We start from the raw sequence: 27,874 nt of genomic DNA on the forward strand, positions 1-27,874 counted from the left end.
ATTTTCTGGAACAAACCATCCCGAGCACACCACAGCTTGAACAGGACCTAGTAAAGTCGTTCAGTTAAAAGAAACTTTACATTATTTCAAATTACTTCACGCTTGGTCCCAAGTAAATGACAAGCAGCATGCAACAAGCCTCATCCGGCCTGGGTCGTGATTTTCAACGGAATCTGGTTGGGAAAAGTTAACCAGCCCCCCTTCAACCATCAGCACCATCATGACCGCGTACTTTCCCTGTCCACGTGTCTAGCAACCACTTCTCGTTGCCACAAATCGAAACGAGAAATGTAATTAAAAGTTTCCCATTACGATTCAAATATTTGATATACACTTTTTACACTGTCCTACTGCCTCTTTGCCTGCACGCCATCCTCACACACACATCCACGCCATTCACCGCTGGCCCTACCGCCTACCCTTTCGATACAAACCACACTCCTGCCAACCAGTCAGGCAACTCCCGCCTATGGCTTAGCGCTTTGGTTGTGCCCGGCGATTTGTCAGCGGCAAATTAGGACGTGGTAAGTTGTGACGTTTGCTAAACTGAAAAACATAATTCGAGTAACGTCGAAACCCCGCGCACCGATCTCGTCATGCTTTGTGTGCCGCGTTGGAATAGTAGGATAGGCGGCGATTCGATACAAAAACTCCGTGTGCTGAGGGTCGGGCGAGAGACGGGCACAGTTTGCAATCGTTCGATCGTAATCGGTTTTTGATTGGGAAAAACTCTGCCCACTTGGTCGTGACGTAAGGTTGGGCAAAGTTTTGTATAATCCAAATATTTCGAGCATCGGGGACGGTTTCGTGGTGATGGAAGAGCAGCGTGCAACTCGCAGCAATGGGGCAAAAGAGCAATATCAGTTGTTTTAAATATTAAGCGTGAAAGTCAATCGGATGAAGTTTAAATGAGATGCTTGATTTGAACATGGCTGAATGGATGTGATTATTTTGAACGATGTTTAATTGCATGGCGTAAGGTTTCTTGGATATAAAAGGTAAATATGACAAATCATCCCGAAAGACTTCAGATTAAATCCATTGAGAATGAATCTGGGAAAATAGAGCGATTTGGTACATTTTAATTAAACCGAGACGGTATTGTGCTAGACAACGTTAGACATGGCTGTATAGTATTTTTTTATTGCTAAAATATTCCATACTGCTAAAAAGCATTCAATAGCTTCGAGATTTTTATAAAATACATTACTGCGTGGTACATTAATGCCAACCAACTATTGATGATTAAGGATTATTGCGGTATTTTAAAAGTAAGCACGTGGAATATTTTAAAAATTAATTTAAGCCTATGAATGTACTATCAAGTAAAATAAAAAATATCACTTCAAAATACAGTCCTGCAATTAATGAGTTATTGTAAAAACATATTGTTGTAAAAACATATTGCAGACAACAATTTCAATATAATATATAGGTGAAGGTAGGTAAAGACGGACACGTTCAGGAAAATGCTAAAAATCTTCTTTTCTCTTTGGCACAACAACCGTTGTTGGTCAAGGGCTGCCTGTATCACTAGTGGGCTCGGCTTTCAGTGACTTATGTATTACCATAGCAGGATAGACAGTCATCCATTTAGGGACACGGTCCATTTGGAACTTGAAACCATGGCGGGCATGTTTTTAAGTCCTACGAGATGACGATTGCACCACCAGACCGACCCCGGTAAAAATCTAAGGATGTTTAAATTAATCGACCACGAAAATATGCATACATTATCTTAAAATCATGCTTTATCTGAATCTGAAATTTTTAAGTTTCTTTCGATTTTTATGTTTTTTCATGAAATAAAACTTTTTTTTTCGTGCAGTTTTGAAATGATCGGATAAGACGGACCTTGGTATGGAAAAGATGGACACCATGAAGGGTAAGATGGGCACCTGTAGAAAACGTTGGAAATAGAAGAGGTTTATAGTTTTTTACATTTCCTATTGCTTTCCACGTCCTGGAACGTACATAAACTAATTCTAGGCCAATTGCAACGACGGTTCATTCAGCAATGAATTTAGAAATTGTAAGCGCCGCTTATGCAGATTGCAGAATCTAAAGCATTATTGAAATACCGGGTACTAATATCTAACGTTGCTCAAGCTTACAAAATAACAGTCTAGAACATCCCTTTAGGACAATACTCTGCGGAAAATCCACGACGCGAGCTTATTTGAGGACTTTTTAATAGGTCAAGCCATTTTTTACATCATTTCAAAATTAAACTCTTTAAACTTTGTAAACCCATAGAATTTCTCATCTTTTCCTGAACAATGTCGTATCAATGCCTCATCTTTTAATTATTTAAAGTTGTCCAAGTAGTGATAAGATATTGAATAGCTGCTATTTTGACTAGTATGCCGTTTCTCGCATATTTCCATTCTTTCTCTAGTAGCTGAATGGTTTATATCTTCCGAATACCCTTATTTAAGGTATTTGATAAAATATATTAATCATCAATTGATATAAGAAGTAAAATAAATCAATAAATTCGGTGTTCATCTTTACCTACGACAGAGTGTCCGTCTTTCTCGCCTTGGTGTCAGGATGTTTAAACCACCAGAAAACAATATTTTCATTGCTTTCATTCTCGTTCTTCTCCAGTTTTTTGGTTTATAATCACGACAAATGAATAAAATTCGAAAATTTAAACAACACATGCACGTTGTTAACGTATAGTGTCCTACGTATACAGTCCTACGTATAGTGGTACGGTCTATTAGGGGCTTAAACCCATGACGGGCATGTTGTTATGTCGTACGAGTTGACGACTTTAACACGAGAACGTCTTTACCTATCTTCCCCTAAAATATAAATAGTGTAATGAAATGATGTTGATAATCATGAGAGTTACAGTTTTATTTCTTTACCAAACACTATCTAAGATTCTGTTTGGCTTACATTCCTCGCAATTACATTTGAGTCTCAAACAACGTGCTGTTTATTATAGTGCCATCGATCTCCCAGCACGAACAAAAACGTGCCGGAAAAAAACGCTCGAAACAACAGGTATCACTCAATGTGGCCAGCGACGAGCTGACGTGTGGTTCGGTTCTGTTGCTGACTGCACCCGGGCCCTGATTACTGGAACGTCTCGGTACGTCAATCAAAGTTCATTTTCTAGATTATTAAATTTTTGATTATGTTGATATCGAGAACCATCGTTCACGTGCGATTCGCTGCTCTAGCAGTACGAAACATTCGAATGGAAACCTTGTTGTACGGCGTGAAAGGGCACTCCAGCACTGTAGGCACTATGCCTGTGCCAGGGCGGCCTGCAACAACCTGCACCACCTGTATCGCGCCCAGTGTGTAGATCCATCACACGACTCACACTTAACCTGTATAGCGAGGAGTGGTGGAATGAGTATTTGTGAAACAATAAACCTCGTTTACCAGCGTCCAACGCGTCCATTGCTTCGGCTCTTGCGTGAGTCGAGTGAATTTCCGGACCGTATCGACGGCGGATGTTTTGCTGCGGGTTTTGCTAACATCATTAGGTTCATTGTATTTCCGCTGCCTGCAAACGTTACGCGGCACCGGCGCGCACTATATCGCACGTCCATCACATTGTCGCCGCGGCTGAGGCATTCTGCCATGAATTGCTTTTCATTTGGATGAAGTTTTTCTCGCGCACTCGGTAGCTGAAAAGCTAAACATGCAAAGGGCGGACGGTATGCGGATAATCTGGTGCCCAGGCTCGACGGCTTGGCTTAACCTTTCGAGGTAGGTGTGGATGATTGCTTTAGTGGGATGCTGTTGCCTGTTGCTGTTTCCCATTACGGCGCTTTGCAGGTGTCAATTCAGTTGTCAATGATGGTGATGTTCATTCGCACTTTGCTCAACCTGTCTGCCTTTCTTTTCAAAAGGCTCGTATTGTGTATTTCATTTTGTTATCTTTTTCATAGAATTTCGGGGAATCAGGGGAAAAGTACCCTGTGTCAAAATTCAATTTCCACTGCTTAAGCAAATTTGCTACCTCGAGCAGACGTACTATGTGGACTAACAATTTTCTTTTTTTGTTCTCTTTACAGGTAAGCATAATCAAACACTAATGATGTCTTCATATTGTATAGGTAACATAACTATTATTTCGTTGTCCAATCAGTGAAGTATTTTACAGCTAATTAGTACAGAGTGTCGTTCTTTCTGTTAAATCAAACTTCATGAAATACTATACATCAAATACGCTTGAGCTTTCCAGTCACTGAATTTTCAGCGTAAAATTTGATGCATTCTTCAACAAATTTAAACTATCCAATCTCAGGTCGAAGGACGCATCTTTAAATTTTACAACCATTTAACGGCATCCAGTTCATTAGAGCTCGAGCTTCAATGGCGATGAGATTAAAAATTTCATATGATATACCGTCGCTTGACGGCTATAAAGCAAGTTATGGCATACCACGTATCACATAGCGTTGCACATTGGTGGGATAGCACCGTTGGCTCAACCGCTTCCAAACGTGCTTGCAATAGCGTCCAATCTCATCAACGGTTTTCGCGGGCGAGAAAACTTAATTGAAACATTCCCTTTCCCATCGTTTCCTTCTGTTTTTCTCTATCTTTCTCACCCGCTACAAGCAAGTACACTCACAAACACATGCCATAGAGTTCAGCCACATCGCTACGCAGATAACGCTAGAATTTATTGAAAATAATTTGGATATTTAGTGAAATATTCCTCGCATACTACCACGACAATGCGTTTTGCGCGGAACGTCACACTGCGTTCCAGGACGGAGCCAAGCCAGGTCTGCCAGGTTCGCCGGGAATGGTGTATAAAAATCTGCCATAAATAAACAAATCTCTCTAATTATGTTCCACCATGTTCTGCGGCACCGTCAACATTTAGGGACAAATTAGAGCCACACGCTCCTGAAAGTGGCAAGCACACCCGCACCACCTTGAGTAGCGTTCGCATACCTTCACCACGCCATGAAAACGCCATTTTTCTCGGCAGGACGAGACGCGTTGTGTTATTGTTCGGCTGTTGAATGTGGTCCCCGATGAGACAGTGCCGCATACAGATGTGGCAGGGGGACGATTGTTACATGCATATTTCATTAATTTTACTCCGGAGATAGACGCTTCTTGGTCGGAAGAGATGCCGCCGTCGCCTCCAAATTGAACAGCAAGGTTAGCGCGTGATGCTGCTGCGATATAGACCATTTTTGTATAGTAGAGTGAGCCGATGAAAAGCCGTCCGTAAATAAGATGACTGGAATAGCAAATTAGCTTACCCATCCTGTGCAGCATACGGTCGTTTCATCGACAGTGTCCTTCTTGAGTGTAGCCCCATCCACCATTATTCGAATTCTTGCCGTTACAATCGTTCGAGAGGTAGTATTGAATTGAATTTATATTAATAAAGGAAATCATTACCATTCTGCGATGGAATGCTTACATCACAATGCAAAACATACGTTGGTAAAACTAATTTAATCTGTTCATATATTTAATCAATTTAAATGTTGGTTTGATCCCGGTGCTGATACAACAAATAAAACATAGTATGATAGCATATCCTATGTAGATATTCAAAATGCCCAGTTTCTTGCTTACCTTTCTTTAGCCCAAAAGTGCATGCTGCAACTTACATTCATTTTGATAGCACAGTAACTGTAAGACATACAACACCAAAGCTCATAGCAAATTAGTTATGATTTATATTCCAGGGTTGCAACGAGTGCTTGAATATAGTTTCATTTTGTCATGTTTTATGTCCGTCTTGTCTTATGGCCTCTTGAAAGTTTACAATTTGCCAAGCATTCGTGTAAGTTGCCAAGCAACTGTTCTTCACTGCAACGAAATTCCTTTGCTTTTTTTTTTCGTTATGCTCTCCAGTGGCTAAGGACGCGACCGTCTTTCGCTCTCTATCCGTTCTGGCGTAATCAGTCACAATGGCCAAAGGTTCCGTTTTCGTTTGAAAGTCTGTGTGTGCAGTCGTTTGAAAAGTTTTTGACATTTTCCATTGCTAGTCCTAACAAGCTTGAGGCAAAATCTTGGAACAAATTCTTGTTTTGATGATTAAGGTATGTTGCAATGTAAAGGAAGTTAAAAAAAGCAATCCTTAAGGTAAAAAAACGATTTCACAAGAAGTTGATCTCATAACGTGATTCTACCGGGTTCAGTTGATTATAGTGGCGACGGATGCATAGCGCTGTCCCTACAATGCTACATAAGCTTAACTGGTCCTAGGAAGGTTACATACCTTGCTTTATGATTTTTAACTGTTTTGTGTTTTTAAAAGAGTGTTATGATTACTTACGACCGAACTTTATTACAAGTTTACTGTAGCTGCTAAACAAATCGAATAAATCTAAAAAATGATGTAGGAAATATAAGGATTCATTTAAATGACTTTAAAGACAATTAGGGACATTCAAGTGTAACAGATTTGCTGCTTACAGACAAACCAGTCCATTCCAATCAAATTTCTAGACAAAACAGCTTACCAAAAACAAAACCCTTGAAATAGTAAACATGAACCACAACTTTTTATTAAAATAAACCACAATTGCCAAGCAAAGCACGCAGCGCATCCCAGAATGGGTTTTGGCTTCAGTGACTTATTGATTTACCGAGATAGTCAGTAATACGTATGAGGGCATGGTAAATTCGGGGCTTGAGCCCATGACGGGCATGTTGTTAAGACGTACGAGGTGATGACTGTACCACGAGACCGGCCCTATGTTTAATTACTTTTTTTTTATTTTCAACCCAAGTAAATGACGTATCGAGATGAAGCCACAAAGAGACATTCACAAATATCAGAGTGCAATTTCACCACGACCACGGGCGTGCATTTTCAAATCACACTTTTGATCTTTGCCGGTTAGCCATTCATTATGCTAACAAGCTTATTGCACACATTTCACCCTACCGCATTTCACCATCGTATCTTAATTTTCTTCAAGACTTAACCACAACAGCTCAAACATAAATTTGCTTTCTGTTTGCATATCATCAGAATTTTTACACCCTCCAGCCCACCAACACGCCAACGTCTTCAATCAGCACAGGTGTGCTCGTCAAGAATCATTCTCCCATACCGTGGTTGTGTCCTGCCTTCCCAACGCTCCCCTCTACTAGAAGTGGGAGCTCAAGATACGGCTCGGCACCATTCCGAGGGGCACCACCTGATTATCATATGTTTGTGTTACCGATCGCACGTCAGACACTGTCTGCGTGAAAGGGAGACTGTAATTGAAACCTTCGCTTTGGTGTAAATTTTAATATTCAAATTAAAGTTTATGGCTCATGTAGAATCTTCCGGCATTTGAGAACGCGTGCGGGATTGGGAAGGGGGAATGTTTTCCATACCATTACTGAGGTAGAGCGTGTGATGATTGTCTTCCTGTGCGTCTTCTTTCAACACGCCATCGCGGCGCCAAGCAATTCCTGAAAGCTTTTACGGTTACCATCGTTTGCGGGCTCGTTTCGTATGCCATCAAGGACATTCTTGATTGGAGAGCGTACGAGGGAAAGTGTTTAATAGGTTTGCTCACACACTATTTGCGCGGTCTGCTCCTGTCGGTTGATTGGGGCAGCGTTTGTGCCTCCCCTACCTCATCGCTTTAGAATCAATAGACTAGAGCAGGTCGTCCGAAAAAGGGAGTAATCTAATCCTTCTCACTTGCTGATGAAAAATAACGAGATCTTATTGCCAGTAAGGGACAAGGAATACAAACCCAGGGCACAGCGGAGTAATGTGGTTTGGAGCGAGCGCACAGCTCGTGCCGTACATCGTCTTGTCACAGGGATTATGGATTTTAATTGAATTTTCGAAAACTTTCACGCGTTTTACGAGCCGACAGAAGCATCAGCAGTTGCCTTCTGAAGCGGCAGTAACGTCTAAAAAGACGTTTATGGTTTCATATGTCCCTCACTAGGAACAACATATAACTGATGGTACAAAATCGACAAAATCGGTTTTATGAAGTGGTTGGCAACCAAAATTAAAAATAACAACAACAAAAATTCTCTTTTTTGTACTTACGTAATTTTTTTTGGCTTTTGGACTAATTTCAAAATCTTAACTATAAATTCGCTGCCTAGATAATCATTAGTCACAACCCATTGCACGTGGCCGACATGGCGAAGAATCCTTACAGATATTTAATGTCAAAAATAAATGCTCAATTCTGCAAAATATTACTTAGTTTCTAAGACAACGGAATCGATATATAGCCTGGCAAATGAAAATATGCTCTCAAGAGGTTTCGATGGGTAGAATTTACCAAACGTAATGGAACGCCAATAACAACCTTTTACACTGGCATATTGATGGTTTCAGCAAGGAATACTTCCTTTTTCATGGGAAGAAGACTTACAAAAATACACTTACACCACTAAATTTACCAAAAACCTTAGCTTCATTGGTTTGAAAAATAGCAGCAAGTTTGCACAACATATAAACGTACACACTCACACAGATCCCGCCACAGATCGGGGAAAGGCAGCTGTCCGGGTTTTTTTTTGTTGTTGTGGCGGAGAACGGATTGAAAGGAATCTTCGCACATTCGAGACACATGGGAAGGGAAAAAGTTTTAATGAGTTTTTAAATGTAATTGAAAAGTTTTGAATCCACTGAAATGATTAATTAAATTTTTCATTCCCCTTCTGACGGTTTTGGCGGGAATAGGTATTAAAGTGAGGCAGTGACGAGCTTACCGGCAGCGACACACATGCTAGAAGGCATCCGTCCTGTACATAACCCTTTTCCACTGTTGCGATGAAAGCAAGTGTGTGTTTGGTGTTGGCATTGCGCAGCCTGTGTTTTGTGTGTGTGTGTGTGTGTGCTATGTTGTTATTTTGTTTCGTTAATAAAAACATACGACAATACTAATTACTATCTTTTCCTAGAGTAATTGGAAAAAAGGATTTATGTTCTACCTAGGGTAGCGTTTGGGCTTACTAGCAATAATGAATACCAAGAAGGGACTTGCTGGGAGAATTTTTCTCTGCGCTGTTTTCTACAAACACGGTTGGCTGTAGAATATTTCATTGAATAAACCTCTCAAGCGATGCTTCTACGACAAGACACCACCTTCATTAACACTATGGATTACATAAACCCCCACCTAATAATCTTCACGCGTATATCCAACATCCGTCCCATAAACCTATCCAATTGATTTTACTCGTCAACTTAATACTATTCGTGAGGACCAAGTATGCCGTCACTTTTACGTAGCATGTGTTGTAGTGGGGTATGTGGGAGCTCCGGATTGGATTCGTGAATCCACTCCGACTCCGATATTCTTAATCCGGATCCGACTCCGAAATAAATATGGCTTTGAATCCGGCTGCTCCGAACAAATACAGATTCATTTGGCTCTGATTGAATCAGGATTACTCCGATCGAATCCAAATGGGTCCTATTGTATCCGTTTCACTACCGTGGTTAATTAGTGGAGCAAAATACTAACGCTACAAAAGTAAGCTTGCAAGCAACCCTAGCTTCTAGCTAACATTGTTGTATTCATAGCCACACATATAAGCAAAAATTCGATCTTCTATGTACGTACCCAGAAAAAACCGCTACCATGGTTTTCTGGTTGTTTCCAGATTTTTGTTTTGATAAATCTCACGATTAATGGTTTGCTGCCCTAATACGTTTGAATTATTTAAACGATTAACTAACATTTTCCCGCATATGTTTTATCCATTTCCACAATTAGTAGGCATTATCTAAATATTTTTATCACAAATAATTCAAACAATTAAGAGCAACGCTCAATACCTTGTTGAATAGATCAAATAAATTTATGGAATCCAAATTATTGAAGTGAACAATAAATCATGAATATCTGATAGGCAAATTGGAAAGTTCACAGAAAACTTATAGCTTTTAGCTACGTGCAGAGAGTGAATATAGAGTATAGTGGCACTGTAAAATGCAGATAAAGGAATGTACATTAGGAAGTGTAGTTATGAGTTAATTGTTTTGAATATTTGGCTCAGGCTGGAGAAATTTTCCTCGAAAATTTTGGCTGGAGAAAGAACAACTTAAAAAAAGGCTGAACATAATTCCATTCCAAACAGCCCTCCATCCCACCAACTCAGGAGTTGAGTAGGATTCAAATCCTAAAACAGTCGGATTCGGATCAATCCAAATCCGGCTGCAGACCAATTTTTCTCATCACTACTGTGTTTCATCTGCATGCTATTGGAAATGGTGCTGTCACGAGGTATCCTGCCAGGCCATTCAACAAGTAAGGCTTTGCACACGACCATGGTAGCACGGTTGCGACGGTACAACATTATTTTCCCATTTCTTTTACGACTACAATAAAAGAAGACCTCCTTCGAATGGCACACAAGGAATAATAATTTGCACTCTCATAAATGCCATATCAATTGTCGCGTTCAAATAGGAAGTATGGTTTGATGAAATAAATTCATATTGCGTGTGCGTGTATGTACCGCATTGTGGAGTAATAATCTATAACTCATTCAAATCAAGCGATCTATTTATGGCTGAGTGCATGAAGAAATTACGCCACATTGTTGCAGATAGTGCGCTTTGTTCACGTGCTGGCAAGCACTTGGCAAGCTTCCAGAGTGGTCTATAACTAAATTCACGACGTGCTTCTTAACCCTGTCAGCGTTCAGTAGCTCCAATTGAAGAAAACTGGCGGAAATTATTCTTTTATTGAATTACGACGGTGCTTTTATGCAGGACACTTGCAAACCATACTGCTTCGGATATTTGTCTCGTTGAGGCTTATATTTTCTGCACGTGATGATAATAACACACGCGTCATAAAAAAATACCTTTGCCGATGAATGCCAAACGGCAAGAAAGTGAAGTGCGTAGTAGTGTGTAGGAAGTTGAAGTGGTTAGTGTACGGGTACAAAAGCACACTTCATTTGACATTCTACTGCTAGTAGATGGAGTGGTAACGTATTATCCTTCCTTTCTGGGCCACGGTTGCATGCACTTACGCACACACAATCGCACTCACTTAGTGACGTCGTCTGCACGAAGCATCACTGGTACGACTCCTAGTAGAAGCGCCTAAGTGTTTACATTCGCGATATCTTTGCCGGTGTCGGAGTAGTTAGTACTTGAAACGATCGCGAACAGCAAGCTAGTTGATGGTGAGAGAAATGGATTGGAGATGCTGAATACGGCGTGACATTAGACAACAGACCATTCATTCGATATGGAAGGAAGGAATTACTCATAAAAGGTGGCATGAGTGTAGTTTGCAAACAAAAGATGCTTGAAAGTAAATGCTATATCGTTAAAATAAATTTTTTTTTGTAAACGTTGCTAAATGTTCAACGTATATCTGTTTTTTAAATAACAATAAAATGACTAATAAAATAATAAATAAATAACGCATTACAAAAAAATCCGATACAACATCAATTTTTTGTAAATAATTTTTCTTTAATTTCCATAACATAATAAATAAATAAATATTAAATAACATTAAAAAATTCATTAAGCGTTGTATGATGTGTATGCTTTATACGGTGATTTAACCAATTTAACTCAAAAGTTCATTACTAATAACTATGCATGAAATGTTTACAATGAACAAATCGCCATTCGAACGATTTAATGTTGTTGTTGTTTAATGTAAATTAAATCACGGTCAACAAATCTGGCGCATGATTATTTTCAATCCAGCAGATTACACACCAACTTTTTTCTCTTAAAATATGTACAAATCAACAACCTGTTTGTGATCGTTACAATAGAAACAAATGGAAAAGGAGTGTCCTTAAAATTAGTCGGGCGGAGAATATTCAAATTAAGCAATTTTTGGTTATTCAAATGAAGTTCCACAGGTAAGGATCTGTGCTTCATCTATCCATACCTCGTGGTTCCCTTTTTCGAATGAGATGATGCCGTTTTTTTGCGAATGAAGTAGCCCTTGTAGGTATTTTTTATGGCACATCCTAAGTACCGAGCAAGGATCATAGCTGCAAGGCAATCCGACCGTAACAACCTGCGATACCGACAAAAACAACAAAGAACAGGCGAATACCAAATTTGTGCATAAATTTCACCAATCACTGTGTCGCATCCTTTCCCCACGTGGAGGATTCGCGGCTAGGAAGACTATTCGATAAACAAATTCAGCACCGGAACGTCCTCTCCGTTTGGCCGATTGGAAAGCAACGATTGGAAAGAAAATTAAGATACCACCCCCAATAATGTCAATGCAAGTATCGAAAGCTTTGTTTTTTATTTTATTTTATTTTTTTTGGAACGAATTTCAACTAGTGAAGTTGCGATATCGCCAGAGAAATGGTTTGAAACGCCCAGTTAGGTCGCAGTTTTTTTTACGAGCAGCAATCAAACCTTCCAGCAGTCCGATATTTCCTTTAACCTGATACGCCACGGTTTTGCCCGAAGCAGTTGTTCGAACGATCAATTAGCATTCGATACTTTAGTGCGCACAAATAAAATGTATCAAAACAACTTCTAGTGGTAGACGCAGAAGATTGAATCGCGTAAGAGGTTAATTGTTTTGACATTTTAAAATAAACCAAAATTCCTTAAGGCGGTTGTATTATCATGTTTTCCCTTTTTTTTGTATTTGCAACAGTGACGTGAATTTTGTGTTCTTTTTAGTATTTCATTCAAATGAAAGGGAGAAATGTTAACTACTATACATATAATTTAATCAGTTGTGAATGACATTTATGAAAAGGAAATAAACTTATTGTGTTGAAAAAATCATGTTCATTTCGCTAATTTTATACATTGAATGCTCCTAGTTGATGATTTACCTATTTAATTTTCAATTAAACAATTCTGAAATAATTTTCAATCATATTCGAAATATTCCATATACAAAACTACTCATTTAATTAAATGATGTCAAACTAAAATGATAATAAATAAGCGCTCTATCGATTTTTTTTTTAAATTAGGGTAAATTATTATAATTTTTTCAATGTACTAAGGTTATTTTTATTTTAAATTAAAATGTAGTACTACCGCTCGTAATTTACTTTTCTGATTTTTGCTCTATTCAATACATAATACAAAATGAAAAATACATTTTGTCTAAAAATTTTTCATGTGACTCTTACCCTTCTGTTACTTCATATATTTACTCGAATTTTACTTTCCAGTATTTTAACTTCAATTAATTGTTTCACAGAACTACATCATTTATTTAAAGCTACATCCATTCTAAAGTCGTTGTTAGGTCCCAAGAATTTGGTAAAAGAAAAATTAATCAAAATAATATCAATACTTCATAATGCAAAGTGATTCAATAGCATAATTAAATACTTGTCATTCTTATTTATAAACCATTTATCAACTTTTTTTTAAATACAACAAACATCTTATTAAAGAAGCTTTAAAAACATTGAATCATTTTCTTAGACAAAAGAATAAAATGTTTCAAATGTCAATATTCAGGCGAATAATATTTCAATCCATGTTTGATTGCCACAAATTCCAACCAATCAAGCAAATGAGAGCAGCGTGAATCGTCAATGCCAAGCAAATGAGGCTGAAATGATGCTTTAAAGAATCTTCAAGCATAATTTCCCGCCATCTGCAGTGCAGGAAACGATCTCACCCATCACACACACACGCCACACATCTGTTGATATGGGTTGAAGGTGAATGGTTGAAAAACGCTCGTGTGCACAGGCGGCGCAAAGCATGACAAAAACCCCTTCCGACGACAGTAATGGAAGTCTTAGGTTGCAGCGGTCTATGTTGCTGAAAACATCGAGAGCATTACACGACACGATAAATGCGGATTATATTTCTTCATTATAATGTTAGTGGGTGTGCGGGTGGCCGGGCGGCTTGATATCGGTGAACGGGCGGCAAATTTTGAAAGGTGCACAAGCACCAACGGAGAAAATCACTTCTTTCAGCGAGCGAAAAAGATGACGACAACTCTGCGAGATTCCAACCGATATGTCTCTAATGAAAAACACTCTTCCTCTTGCAATGGCGTTCTCCAGTATTTGGCTTTTGGAAGAAGAAAAATAATCGACAGTCTAGCGAAGCGGTCTTGTGAGGGAGCAACTCGTGCAGGAGCATCATCATCCTGTTGCTGAATTCCTTGTTGTATTTGTGTAAACCCGTCAGCCAGCTATCAACCGGCTGAAGTAAGAAACTAGCACGAGCAACATGCCACACGAGACAAAGGATAAAATTATTGATATTTTACGATGAAAATTATCTCATGCGAAAGATAACAAGGCGTCTACTAGACGGTTCCAAACGACGCAAGATTAAAGAGACGCCGGTCTTTGCTACTGGTAGAGCTCGTGGCAGGGGAATTGTTTATTTTCTTGGGTTGCAGAGAAAATATGATGGTACCTTTGCCGACCGGGTGCCGATTAGCAGCGCAACGTGTCTGATCAAAATCGTGTAATATAATTGGGCTTTATCGCAGATATTGATGCCAAGAAAACAGGAAAAATAAGTGTGTAAGCATGTTTAAAAAAAACTGATATGTTAAATCAACTTTGCATGAAGAGGTTTTAGTTTTTTTTTTGCCAATAAAGTGTTTTACTTTAAGTTAAATGTATTAACTTACACTGGGTGTGACAATGGGAGGAAAATGGTGATATATTGAATCCAGAGAAATAACGTGTAGACGGTTAAACTTTCACTCTGCTATTCATTTGTTCTTTTGAGTTTATTTTACACGCTATAATTAATTATACAATTCATCTAATCTTTATTTCATCTAAACTTTGATTAAAGCATTTTTCCTTTAATCTTGAGCATTTTGGCAACTTATTGAACAATTTTATTATTTAAAAAAAAATTTGTTTCAATTTTTTAAACACAAATGAAAATATTTTTACTGATTTTGTTCAAATCGAATGGATTTCTTAGCAAAACCGCAAAGAATTGTGCTTCACAAAATAAAGTTTATTTCGCCCTGTGAACAACATAAACTTTGTATTTTGATTTTAATCAAACTCATAAGGTTAAAACTCCCGATTTGATACTAAAACTTTGGACTTTTTGTAAAACATACAGCGTTTGACAGCGTTTTGTTTACAATTGACGTGCGGTGGCAGGTGCAAGTTCGCTACTTTTTTAGTGGAATTCCGTTTGATACAAGGTCAATCATGTAATGTAACAGCGTTTCGTATTGTATTGAACATTATTTGATAGAAAATCATCCATTTTAAGGCTCTATTTTGTCTATTTGAGTGTATTAGAAAGTGTGCAATAATTGGCAATGAAGTGTGCAATAATAGAATTTAGAGTTTTTGTGTGCCACAATAGAATTTTTGAATAGGTTTAAAAAATAGTAATTTTTGCCATTATTCATCATGTTTATCCCTAAAATAAAATATACATACTATTTTTTAAACAACAGTAACGTATTACAGACAATTATAACAAACATATGAAATCCATCTCAAACATATGAAATACGTTGGCTGTACACTTAAGTGTGCAACAATTGGTAAATAGCCTAATAGAAATTCAAACAAACATATTTTAATTAAGTAATGATTAATCAAATTACAAATGAACGTTTCAGTAAACATGTTATTCATATTATTTTATTTGTCCGCTTATCAATGATCCTAAACACTATCACAAAAAGCATTATCTAAGTTTCAACTTACATTAAGTTTCAAATGCCATAACGATACACAAAAAAATAAACTTCATCAGCAACCACTTTCTTCGAAACCTTGAGATTGCAAATCTACCCTAGAAGACGTAATGAGCGAATTGCTTGAAGGTATTTCCACCTTTCTCTTTTAGTCAGAAATGGCGTGAAACGTGATCAACAGACAAAAAAAAAGAGGAAACCTTTTCAAAAGTATCAAAGCTCTAATTTATGTTAAAACACCTTGCCCCTTCTTCCCCAAGAAAACCACGACGCAAACAAAGCGCAAAAAAGGCACACCATCAAACCCTGACAAAAACTTATATTCGAATCGTTCACTCCGCCTTTTCTAAGTCCGATCATCTGTCCAGGCCCGGTGATGAGCATCCTTCGGGGTGTTGCTATTAGCGTAATTGTTTCGCAATTCTCTGTCCAAGCGAAAAGGACTTACACACTCACACACCGATACAGCCGCAAAACACACTGGCTGGCTTAACTCTACAAAAAGTACAACCAAAGTCGGAACATTACACAGTTTGCAACCAACTCGCTTAAGTGTAACAACTCACTCATAAAATAATGACGAACACCATTGTTTCGAGATTTGGTTTTATGAAGTCGTTAAAAAATTTGCCTCGCGCTCTTCGGGATCAAATTCGATCGGGTGGCAACGGTGAATGGTTATCCATTAGTGGAATTGAACTGTCCCCGTCCTGCCTGCCTGGCTTTATTCCTACAAAGTTGCTTCAATCTACAATCAAAACGCTCTCAAATTCGACCGCCTTTTGGTCCCTTCTTTTTTCACTTTGAGGACCATGCTGAATCGAATCCCAAATGCTACGATGACCAAGCACCGTAACTGCACGTTTTTGTAGCAGTTGTGAGAAGTAAATTAAATATAAATAATAACATCCTTGAACAAAAGATGTCTAGCGTACACAAAACTCAGCGAAGTGCACTCGGGTAATGAAAGTTTGGCTAATTCCTTTAATGCTTCTTGGACTTTTGGAATTTCTGCAAGGCAGACATACAAGAAGTGCACGCATTAAAGCAAGCCTCTCATCAACGAAGGCAGAAGGGGCCACTGAGAGGGTTTCCAAAAGGCTTACAGATTGTCCGTGTCAGACGGAATTGAATTCTGGCGCAAGACAATCACCGTTGGGAGGAAACACGGAGTGAACCAAATGCAAAGTTATTTATCCTTTCCGAAAGGCAAAAATCCCCTCCTTCCTCGGCAAGGATCTGCAATCCATCCTGTAGGTGTACCGGGCTGATCAATCCATCGCAAAACTCTTCGGCTTAATGATGGCCCCTGCCGGAACACTCCTGGAGGCAATAAATTTTTATCCTCCATTGTTTTCCTTAATGTTTGCTCGTTTTTAATGGGTTGAAACTGTCAGAAGTGGCATTACCAACCAGGACGTACAGAGCATCGTAATCGCATTCTTACACCGTTTGTAAGCATTTCAAGAGTGCTGCGTGAAAACACTGCGAGTGTTAGAAATATCGCTTTTTGGGCCAAATTTTCATTTGCAAGGAAATTAGAAGGTAAAAGAGAGAGAGAGAGAGAGAGAGAGAGAGAGAGAGAGAGAGAGATAGAAAGAGAGAGATATAGAGAGATGGAAGTGGCTAGCTGAATTTTATAAATTTTCTTTACGTCCAGCTAGTGAGCAGACAAGTGATAGCTAGGCCAGCGTGGTTTTTGGGGTTTGTGCCTGGTTGTAGACAGATTGTAGCCTAATGCTTTGCTTGGTACACCTCAAGCAGCTTGATGAAAGCTGGCCCAGCTAGTGGCATAGTAGTTTAATCCAGTGCCGCTATCCGCAACCACCCCGCAATCCTCCACACGAACGGGCAAAGTAATAAATGTACAGCACTCGGGTAGCATTATGAAAGTTGTAAAATGAATAGAGATAAATCAAAAGTTAAGAAGACGTAGAAAGCAAAAACCGCACGGTATAACCACGGCTAAACTGGGCCACAGCATCGTAACGGGCATCTCCAAAAGGTGAATCACTACTGCCGTTGCCTCTGCTGCTGAGCCGCATTCTCAATGAACCTTCCCGTGTGTAACGGGTTGGAGTTGAAAGTTTAGACCATTGCACCTCACGTCCAGCTGTGGTGAGTGGGATGAGCCGAAAGCATACTTGCATCTTAGTTCAGCTCATACTTTGTACCGTCACGCTCAAGGTGCTAAGAAGTTGTCTGGCAAACGGAACAGGTATGGCGATACACGGGTGTGACCCGAGACGAAAACCCAGTGAGACCTTGGGCAATATGATATAAGAAGTAGTGTGTTGGGTTTATCGTTCATTACATTTTCTTCTTTTTGTTGTTGTGGTTGTTGTTGTTGCAGTGCGCATCTCGAACCTTTCGCAAGGGAACGCTTTTTGTAAGTGTTAATAGTAGACTGTAATTAAGAAAGTTTTCATTCAGACGACGTTCAATTAAACCGTTGTCGTCACATGCCGTGGTCAAAAGAAACGAAAAGATCATTGAAAGTATTCGTGGGGAGGTGGAAATGTTGAGAATATTCTATATTTTTCTCGCATGGCGTCCTTACCACTATCATTCGAGTTTCTTTCGCGGGTTGGATTCTGTTTGGAATTTTTCAAGCCAAACCAGCAACACTAACACTTCTGGACCGGTATGGTATGATACCGTAATATTGGCTCAACACAACCAGGAATGCGATGAAAGCATCGTTTTGTAAAGGATGAAAGTTTGATGAAGCCTTCGTGGAGCAACACTAGTTTTACGCTACCGTTTTTATATAGAAGGTGATAATCATTTCTATTGATCTTTTTTTATATTTTTATAAGGAAGTGATCAACATGTTCTTTTAGTAAACAGACTGAATACAGTAAGATTGATCTATTTTCCATATACTTTAAATATTTATTTAATGCCATGTGTAAAAAAGGGACTTTAAAGTAATCACTGTTCTTTGAATATTGTTTTAACAAAACAATGATTTGAACAGGTTTATTTTTTCCATTATGTCGACAGCTATTGCTGAAAGATATTTATGTTTTTAATATTCATGTGAATTAATCTGTCAATGATCTGATTGGACACACGTTCCATACACTGACGCCATTCTCTCACTATGGATGCAGTTTACGACAGACACGCTTCATTCTCAAAGATGGTCAACATTTTTCCCGCAATGAAATTGCATTTATGACATGCCAATTCTGCAAATCACCAACGAAATGCCACCTGAGTCACCTGTAGCTTCCAGGCGGTAGCGCCTGTTGCGTATTCAATATTTGATTCGATGGTCGGGGTAGCATCGACGATAATTCGGGAAGCTGTCAAGCGGTGAGCACAGATGAGAGCGGTTCAATTAAAATTATTTTGTCCCGGCTCGAAGCGAAACCTGTCATGCTACCCATCATTCAAAGGTAATTTAGCTAGCAGAAGGAACAAAGCCGAAGCAGCTGTCAATTATAATAACGTTCCATCTTTTCCGATTCAGTTGCTATCAAAAGCAGAAGGCAACCGGTGGTTTGAGAATGAATTGGGTGAGATTCCCCAAGCTCCGTAGAAGGTGGAGGGATGAGTTTTTAAAAATTAACACTTCACTAAGAATTACTTTTCCAAGGAAGCCAAGCACTATCTCAAGCGTTTGTCGCGACTTACTCGTTGGAGTGCACCCAAACTCCAAACCAAACGATGGCGCAAGTGGAAAGGGGCTGGTTGTGGCAAGCAACGATGTCATTTCCATGAAATTTAAAGTTTTGGGAATCTTTTTTCCTTCCCTTATGCTGCTGGAGCCAGTTTGTCGAGCGTCGTCCCTGTTACCTTTGAAACCCTCTAAAGCGAGGTCAAATCACATTCAGGTGACGCTGGGCGTACCTGGGCCAAAAGTTTAAGCTCAACCGCCTTAGAAATGGGGCTGCCAAGGATGGAAGAAATAGCGGTTGGGCGTTTCAAAACGCAGAAAAGAAGCAGAAAACAGCAGCAGAAAAGAAAAGCGAGAGAAACTTCAATCCGAAATTTAAATTCCACAACTCGCACCAACGCTACAGCGCAGCCACGGCAAATGATGATGGACTCGTGGTATGTACCACGTACCATCCTTTACTGTAGCGCACTTCTTTCGCACCCTTTATTCACGAGCTGTCTCCGTTTTTGCCACTTGCCACAGCAAGGCGAAGCGAGTGGGACTAAATACTCCCAAGGAGATTAAATGCTGCGAGCCAGTTCACAGCGACACAAAGGAATTCTTAATTAATTAGCTTGAATTATTTGTTCTATGCTATTGTGCAAAGTTTACCGGAAGGCGTGGAAAGTGCCGAGAGCAAATGGCAAATGGTGTGAGTTGCCCGACGCCCGGAAGTGTTTGGCTCATGAAAGACGCCCGCGTTGACTGTCCCATTTCACCTCCCGCAGGTGCCACGGCAGAGATACAGCTCGAAAAGCCAAAGTGAAATGTTGTGGTTGAGAGGTTTGGACTTTCACAATAAAAAAAAACTCATAGCACGCTGCTTTGATGTGTTATTGCACGGTGGTTAGAGGTTGATTTGCGGGGATTCGATGATTGTTTGAAGCGATACGCTTCGTTCATATTAATTCGTTTTTTTTTTTTCAATTGAGGGAGAATGTAGAAATCGCTACAGCGAGATTGCAATGTTAGAGGAAAACAATAGTACCAAGTGTAAAGTTTTCCTAATGGCACCAATCGAATCGTACAATTGATTCTGAGGCACGAAACACAGCAATAAATGTAAAAAGGCAGTGGTTTGCAATATTTCATTTGGCAACAGCTGTGCTCCAGCATCTGTTGGATTCGATCTAAAACAGGGCTGCAAAGGCCGACTTGACTTAACCCGTTTGTAGTTGCAGGAAAAACAAAACTAATCTTTAATGTATTCTTGGTGTTTGGTTGGAGAAAACTTTTCTACTTGGAGAGCATTTGCCCAACACCACTAGGCCATTGACAACTGACCCCGTAAGGTGGACTGGAGAGAGAGAGGAAATGAAAGCTGGGAAGTGGTGGAAACAAAACCATAAATCATTTCGGCCGGAACTAAGAAGTTTTCAGCGCTCAGTGCAACCGGATGTTGCGTGCTTTTTGCGTGCTGCCCGTGCCCGTTGACAAACCATTCGTTCGCAAATTAATAGGATCAACTTTTGTACGCTGTATTTCTTCCTACTTGATGGCAGCCGCCAGCTTTGTTTGCTCGGCGGTGTCATTCATGTGGGCCGTGCACTGAAGGATCGCCTGTGAAGCGAAATGTAAAGGAAAGTTTCACTTTTGCTTTGCCTGTGCTTGCGACTTAGCGGTGTTTTGTTTGTAATTGAAGGCGTTTGAGCATAAATGAACGATTTGCGGAGAAAAAAACAGCTCAAAAGTTTCAGTTCTAGGAAAAGTTTCCCTTTGTCGGTAATTTTACGAATAGAGTTTTTACAGGAAATCATACAAAACTCGGTTTTACACCTTCCATTATTTGGTAAAACAAATGATGAGCAGGAGCTTCGTTTCCTTTTTGTTCAATGGCCAGCTCGCATTGTTAGACGGTATCTATTTTACTCTTTTCTGAAAAATGATGGATTTTTTGTTCTTTCCTTCATAAAAGGTATGTAATTTTCTGATAATCAATCATTTCTTTAAATTATATGCTCACATATTTTAAGCTGTGCTAGGTCACACACTTTGTACGATTAATTCAGAGCGTAAAAAACAAATATTTTTGAAACTATTTAAATGTAAGCCAAAATCTTCATCATAATTTGGAACATATGATTAATAACAAGTAAATTAACTATAATTTGTTCCATTAACTTCAATCGATTCAACCCTGAGCTAGTAACAGACTTTGCTGTGTCTTACTGGAAAGCTTGTTGATTATACGAGATATATAAACAAAATATACCTGTTGTTTGTTAACAACTTTGTCATTGAGACGGTTACGGACACCAATGAAGTATCCATATGAAATACTTACTTACTTAACCGGCGCTTTGCGTTCTTGGCCTGCCTCAGGAGTGTCCGAAACCGCTCACGGTCCCGCGCCATCGTCTGCCAGTCTGTTATCCCGGTTTTAATGACGGACGCCTCCACGCCATCTTGCCACCATCCATATGAAATAAGTTTGTTTATTTATGCAGATATAAATATAAAATTTTAGGACTTAAATTAATATTATGCTTGAAAGGAATGGATCATTATGAAGCATCTTATGGTAAAATTTGTATGAAAAGATCTAGAAATAAGGATTTTTTTCCAGAACATCAAACTGCAACAAGTGGTACTCTTCAACAATAAATGCATATCATAGTTACACAATAACAACAACTTACAAATTAATCAAACAACTGTTTTTTGCACAAAGCATCAAATATTGCCGATAGAGCAATCATGTGTTTTTATGTTACATGACATGTATTCCAAAAGGTGGAAGGTGGAAGGTAAAAACCGCCACTGTTTGATTCATACTTGGATCCTCTTTGTCTTCCCGTTCCGAAAGTACTGTCGTTCCGACTACGTGACCATGTAAGCCCGAAAGGATCGCGTACGTCGTTGGCCAAAAAGGAAGGAAGGTAGTAAACATCTTACTTGGAAGTAATCCACCCTGTCAAAATCTTAACTTCACATTTTATTGCTGGATTGATTTCGCAAGCTGGCTGTAATGTGACAGGTGCATAAAGTTTTGCAAATGTGCGTGTTTGAATTATTCCACACCTCGCAATCGTTTTCAGCGTGCAAAGTTTCATGGTGTGATATCAATTGTGTAGTAGGGGCTGGAATGCAAATGACAGATGTCTAAATAATGTGATAAGCTAAAGTGGCTGGATTACAACTCGAGCTTATCATGTAGAAAAAGCGGCCCCTACTCGTACTATCTGACGTGTTCGTTTTGACTGCGACAGCAACGGAGGAATAACAGTTTGCGTGAAGAAGAATGGTTACGTTGCAGTAATTTCCCGTTCAAATACTCTCGTCACTTCGACAAGCTTCATAATATGTTTGCTCCTTCTCTCAGCGGGAGACATGTCATACGACGCTGATAGTATTCCTAACATTGAGAAAAAATGTGGAATATGGTAAAATAGATTTGTCCTACTTATTTGACATGTTTTTTTTTACTGAATTATTCAATAGCACATTGGTAATAGGAAGGTTCAAAGCAACTAGCACAGCATGATCATAATTTGAATTGAAATAGATATAATTTGGCATATTTATATAAATGGAGAATGTATCCGAATAGAAAATGTGTACGCTTGAAATGATCGTGCTGCTTTCTAACATGGTATTAGGCAAGTATTGGTAGAATTTTCTTGTATCCTAACAAATTCAGTCAAAAATCCCTCCAACTCGACTCATTGAGCTAAACGGCAACTTAATAAAATATACCCTCCCACGGGAGCTGAAAGCATCGTTCAAGTAATACTATTTGATTACGTAGTACAGCGTGATTAATATTTACATTGCTTTGAACGTTTTCTAGCTTTGAAATGTAGCGTGCAGAAATGCGGCACGACTCGTTGGTCTTTTTGGAAACGTTGTCTATTCTTCGCCTACTTGCGTCTTAATGTAAAATTGAACACCAGCAACTTCGATTTTGGCTCCATTCAACCAACTTCTTAGGTCGGAACGCCAACCGAAATCTGACGGAAGTCCCCGAATTAAATGGAGGCCGTTTTCTGAGCTCCTTTCAGCATTAAGTTTCCCATCCGCAGAGAATGGAAAACGAAGATGCAGCAGATATTTATTTACCACCTTCCTTCCAAACCCAATCCGCCGCGATTGTGTCTGTTTGCTAGCAGATGGAAATGGAATGCGAAAGGTTTGCTGTACTCGTGCTCCCGGAAGCGGATGATTCTGGGACCAATTTAATCAAGAGTCTTTATACATATTGAGAAGATTGCTCGTCAAGCATCGGGCAACGGATTGCCCTCGGGAGTTTGCCTGAGCCCTATAATGTCTTCGCCCTAATGCGCCGTCTATAGTTAAGGCCGCGATTGTCCTTCCCCACGCTGCTATCGCCCAGCAGTGGTAGGCAGTAGTGACACGTGGTTTTTTTTTTATTCCACCTAACGAAATTTGCAAAGAATCACCAAAAATCAGAAACAAATCGAATACATTGATGAAAGCTCAAACAATCTGCATTACGTGCTGCGGGGAGAAAATGAGGGTCCACACAATCAGTGGCTGTGGATTTTCCGGATCACGTTCGGCTCACTTTTAATTTCAGTACCAGATATTGGCACCAACTACCATCGTCTATTTGGAAACGGAAAACTGAAATGGCAGGAGAAAAAAAAAGATAAAAGATACCGTTTTGCGCTAGATCAGGCGATTTTTCATTCCCTCCGCTGAGTGCCAGCGTACGCCAGAATTGTATCACTTTACACAAAACACCGTCCACCTTCTCGTGCGCTGGTAGAAAACAGTCGTAAACGGGTGCCATAAAAATCATCGTAGATGAATAAAATATACTAATCCTTTTACCTCCTGGATGGCCGGTCCATTTCGATTCCGCAATCTCTGCATTACTGGTGAAACTGGAGAGCGCTGTCCGAAAATAGTAACCAAGCCAAAGGTGTCGGCACCGGATGTAGATGGTATTAAATATTTAAACCAGTATCATCACTTTCCTAGCCCGAAGTCCATTATGGCTGGTCCGGGGGATCCATGAACGACCACCCATTATGCAGTGTTGGAACGGGCTTGGCACGGATGAAACGTGAACGGGGCACAGAAAGCTGTAAACACCCAGGACATGTGTGGTGGGCTTTGTTCCAAACCGAAATCTTCTCACGTTCCTCGGTTTGGTTTCACCTGGATGCAACAGCGTCAAGCGTCGCCTCGGCAAAACACACTAAGCCACCGGTGAGATATTTATTGACCAAGGTGTCAAGCCACAAAACCGCCCATCACCACTCTCGGTCATGGTAACGGGTGGAGATGAGGGAGAGATTGTTGTTTCTGCATCCGCCGTGCTTAAAGTATTTTAAAACAGTGCCGTATACTTCGCTTAGATATATGATCATTTGGTTTTCATATGCTATAGAATAAGCGGGGTATTGATTGAATTATTAAGCATTTTACAAAATGTACTTCTCTTAACTTTTATGGCAATATTTTGTTAATTTTTATTAATTATAATTTTAAGAGAATTGCAATATTACTCGTAGAACATCGAAAAACATCAATGTATATTAAAAAAAGAAACATTTTCTAGCCCGACGAAATTATTCTGAAACATATGTTATTTTATATTTAAAATAAAAGTTGTTACATATAGCATTCTTTGCTTGATACTAACAAAAATAATATCAGAAATGTTGTTGTTTGTTGTCTTCTGTTTGCAGTCATGACCAACGCAGTTATGCTTACCTATAGAGGCTTTTTAAACTTTTTAAGTATCACGCATATACATACCACGCGTATAATCAGTCGTACGGGATAATCTTGCGAGATAACGTCGTTCATGGGATCACCGTTCTTTGGTATAGTTCAATCTCCAGTGCAAAATTACTTAATACTGTACTGAACACTTCGAAACCTGATAGCGTATTGAATATCTTCATGAATCATAATTTTAAGAGTATCTATACGAGAAAATTAAATAATTGAACAAGTCGGTAAGCTAATAGCAAATAATCAAAGTTTCGATTATGTTGCCAAACATTTTTCGGAATTATTTTCCAAAATTTTGGCTAGTTTTGTGAGTAGTTGCTAGTTGGCTAGTAAGCAAGATTTTAAATGCTATTCGATGTATAATATTTCTTATATTTGGTATTTACAGGCGATTCAATACCTCGCAGCAGGATAGTCAGTTCTTGCTACGAGGGTACGATCTAGACTAGAATTCCCGACGGGCATGTTGTTACGTCGTACGAGTTGAAGACTGTGCCACGATACCGCTCCTGTATAATATTTATGCGCGAAAAAAAATTGTCTAGCAGCTTTTGGCCAGGTTAAAAAACACCATAATTTGAAGACAATAAATTGATGGTACTCATATTTTTAAATGAACAAATCTAATTTGAGATCATAATTTGAACATCGAAGGCAACATGAAAATAAATATAACTATCAGTTTTGGTCGATTAGAGTTCTGCAATCGTCATAAAAATAATAAACAAAACGAGAATGGTATTGTTTAAAGTTACACTCGGCACACTCGGTTCAAATTTTGATGTGTTGGTTAGTAGTGGCTATTCCAAATAGGCAGACAAGTTTTTCAAACACAAAAACGGTTGGAACCAATTTATTGCAGCTGTACTATCACTTTATTGATCAACTGTATTGAATGTCTTTCAATTTTCAATACACTGTTTTAATGTGCCTCAGCATTATGGCCACACAATACACTACCTTTGAATTGTAATTCTGCAAACTGTATGCATAACAAACTTTTCGTTAAAATGCATTCCATATTGCTAATTCTGTTGTTTGTTTCTTTCACTTTTTTTTCTCCCATACACAGGTAAGCGGAACAGAAACTTTCCCAGCGGATGAATCTACAGGAAGGATTTAATTTTTGGCCAAAACAAAACGATGTTCTCTATCCACGCCTGCTGCAATTTCATAATTATAGTCCGGTTATTATTTGGTTTCATTCTACGGACGGGGGTTTCCCCTCTTCTCAGTCCCGCTTGTTTTTTATACTCGCTTATTGGGTGGGTTGGCTGGTGACACGAAGTACAGGGGGAATTTGTTCGCAAACAAACATCCATAAAAATATTAATTTCATTGCAATGTTTACTATCTGCCAGCGGGAACGGCACTCGAGTAAACATGAAGTCGGAGAAATGCTCGAGTTTGGTGTAAATAATATTCGTCAAACAAGTTTTACCTCGTTTGTTTTTTTTTTCGTATGTGTGTGTGTGTTTTTTTTTTTTTGCTTGTGGAGAACATAAAATGATACACGCTTTCCACAGAAGCTCCCCTACAGTACGAATCTCATTCCCAAAATGCATCCCTATTGCTGCACCAGCGTATCTCCTGACTGGTAAATCCAATGTAAAACCGTATGTTTTTGTGTATTCCATGCATTTATAGAAACCCGAGCCAAGCCGTGAATCGTGCCGTGAACCAAAATTTGATACCTTACCAAAAATTAATTCCAGGTAAATGTGAATACCTATCCAGCGCTCCAAAGCTTAATTTTCCCTCGGTGCACTATAGCCCTTCATGATTGGCACGTGAGCTCGTGTTCGCTAAAATGGTGGAAAATTGTTGCTACAAATGGAAAACACTTTGCAATCGTTAATGAAATTGTAAAACCAACGTTAAAATCGGTGCGTTTCGGCGTGCCTTTCATCCTGCAAGCCCTCGTGGGACTCTCGTCCTCAAGCGAACAAAAGTACTATCGGCGCAGCGTACCGTGGCCGTGTGCTGGCATGCTGTACGAAACATACAAATACATACATAAATCAAGCATTTACTGCCTTCCCATTTGTTACCCCTCAAGCCATTTCGGCCATAGTATCCAGGGCTGGAACAACAACAATGTCCCATAATGCTTCCAGAGGCAGCATATAGGCCTGACGGACGGACGGATATCCGAAACGCGCGAGGATAACTAATTAATTTGTTTTTAACCATGTAATTTAAGTACATTACATCAGCATTTTTCTCCCATTCCCCTGGTAACGTTTCATGTCCCCTCAAAACTGGCTCCAGTTGCCTAAAGTGGTTCTTGGAATCTGTCACAGGATTTTGTTGGATCCTTCTTGACTTTTGCTTTACACACTGTTGCTGGTATTGCGGCAAAGCGTTCACCCTTCCGAAAAGCCCTGCACCGTTTGTGACAACCTAACGATTTAATGTTGAATTATGCGCTCTCCGCCTTTGTCGTGTGATTCGGTCTTTTCTTTTTGTTGCTGTGTGAATTGTGTGCAGGTGGTTGACGAGCCTTTTTTGTCTGTGCTGTTTTCTGTTTGGCTCTGCTTGCTCTCAAGCTCACATTACTTACACACCTGCCTGCACGTTGGCTTTCCTTATCGAAAACAATTCATTCTTAACCACATGCCAGTGAGGTAAAGTAGGACTTACAAAAAACGCTACACCGCTGCGCCACTCTGTGCCATTTCATCGCTCAGTAGAGGTAAACCGGAACCGAACCACGTACATAAATTACGGTTTTTCAGCCCTCGTAAATGTATCAACAACAACTCTATCAGTTGAAGCATAAATATTGAATTACATTATCATTAATTGTTTTGGTACCATTCGCTCATCGTTTTACCACATTAGCTTTTTTTTTTTCTTTATCCTTTATACTCATCATTTGACGTTAATAAACTTGCTCGATTTCACTTTT

General features: G+C 39.4%; 2 protein-coding genes across 13 annotated transcripts in view; both read left to right on the forward strand.

Annotated features, from left to right (window-relative positions):
- The window catches only part of LOC121593626, a 100,755-nt gene extending 73,636 nt beyond the window's left edge, over positions 1-27,119 (forward strand). Inside the window, exon 3 of the mRNA XM_041916182.1 lies at positions 26,036-27,119. Coding sequence (XP_041772116.1) covers positions 26,036-26,086 — 51 coding nt within the window. The 3' untranslated portion in view covers positions 26,087-27,119. The remainder of the gene's footprint in view (positions 1-26,035) is intronic.
- The window catches only part of LOC121593624 (CUGBP Elav-like family member 4), a 330,070-nt gene that overhangs the window by 130,350 nt on the left and 171,846 nt on the right, over positions 1-27,874 (forward strand). The window lies entirely within an intron of this gene.

Source organism: Anopheles merus, chromosome 2L, assembly GCF_017562075.2.
Source record: "Anopheles merus strain MAF chromosome 2L, AmerM5.1, whole genome shotgun sequence".
Taxonomy (NCBI): Eukaryota; Metazoa; Arthropoda; class Insecta; order Diptera; family Culicidae; genus Anopheles; species Anopheles merus.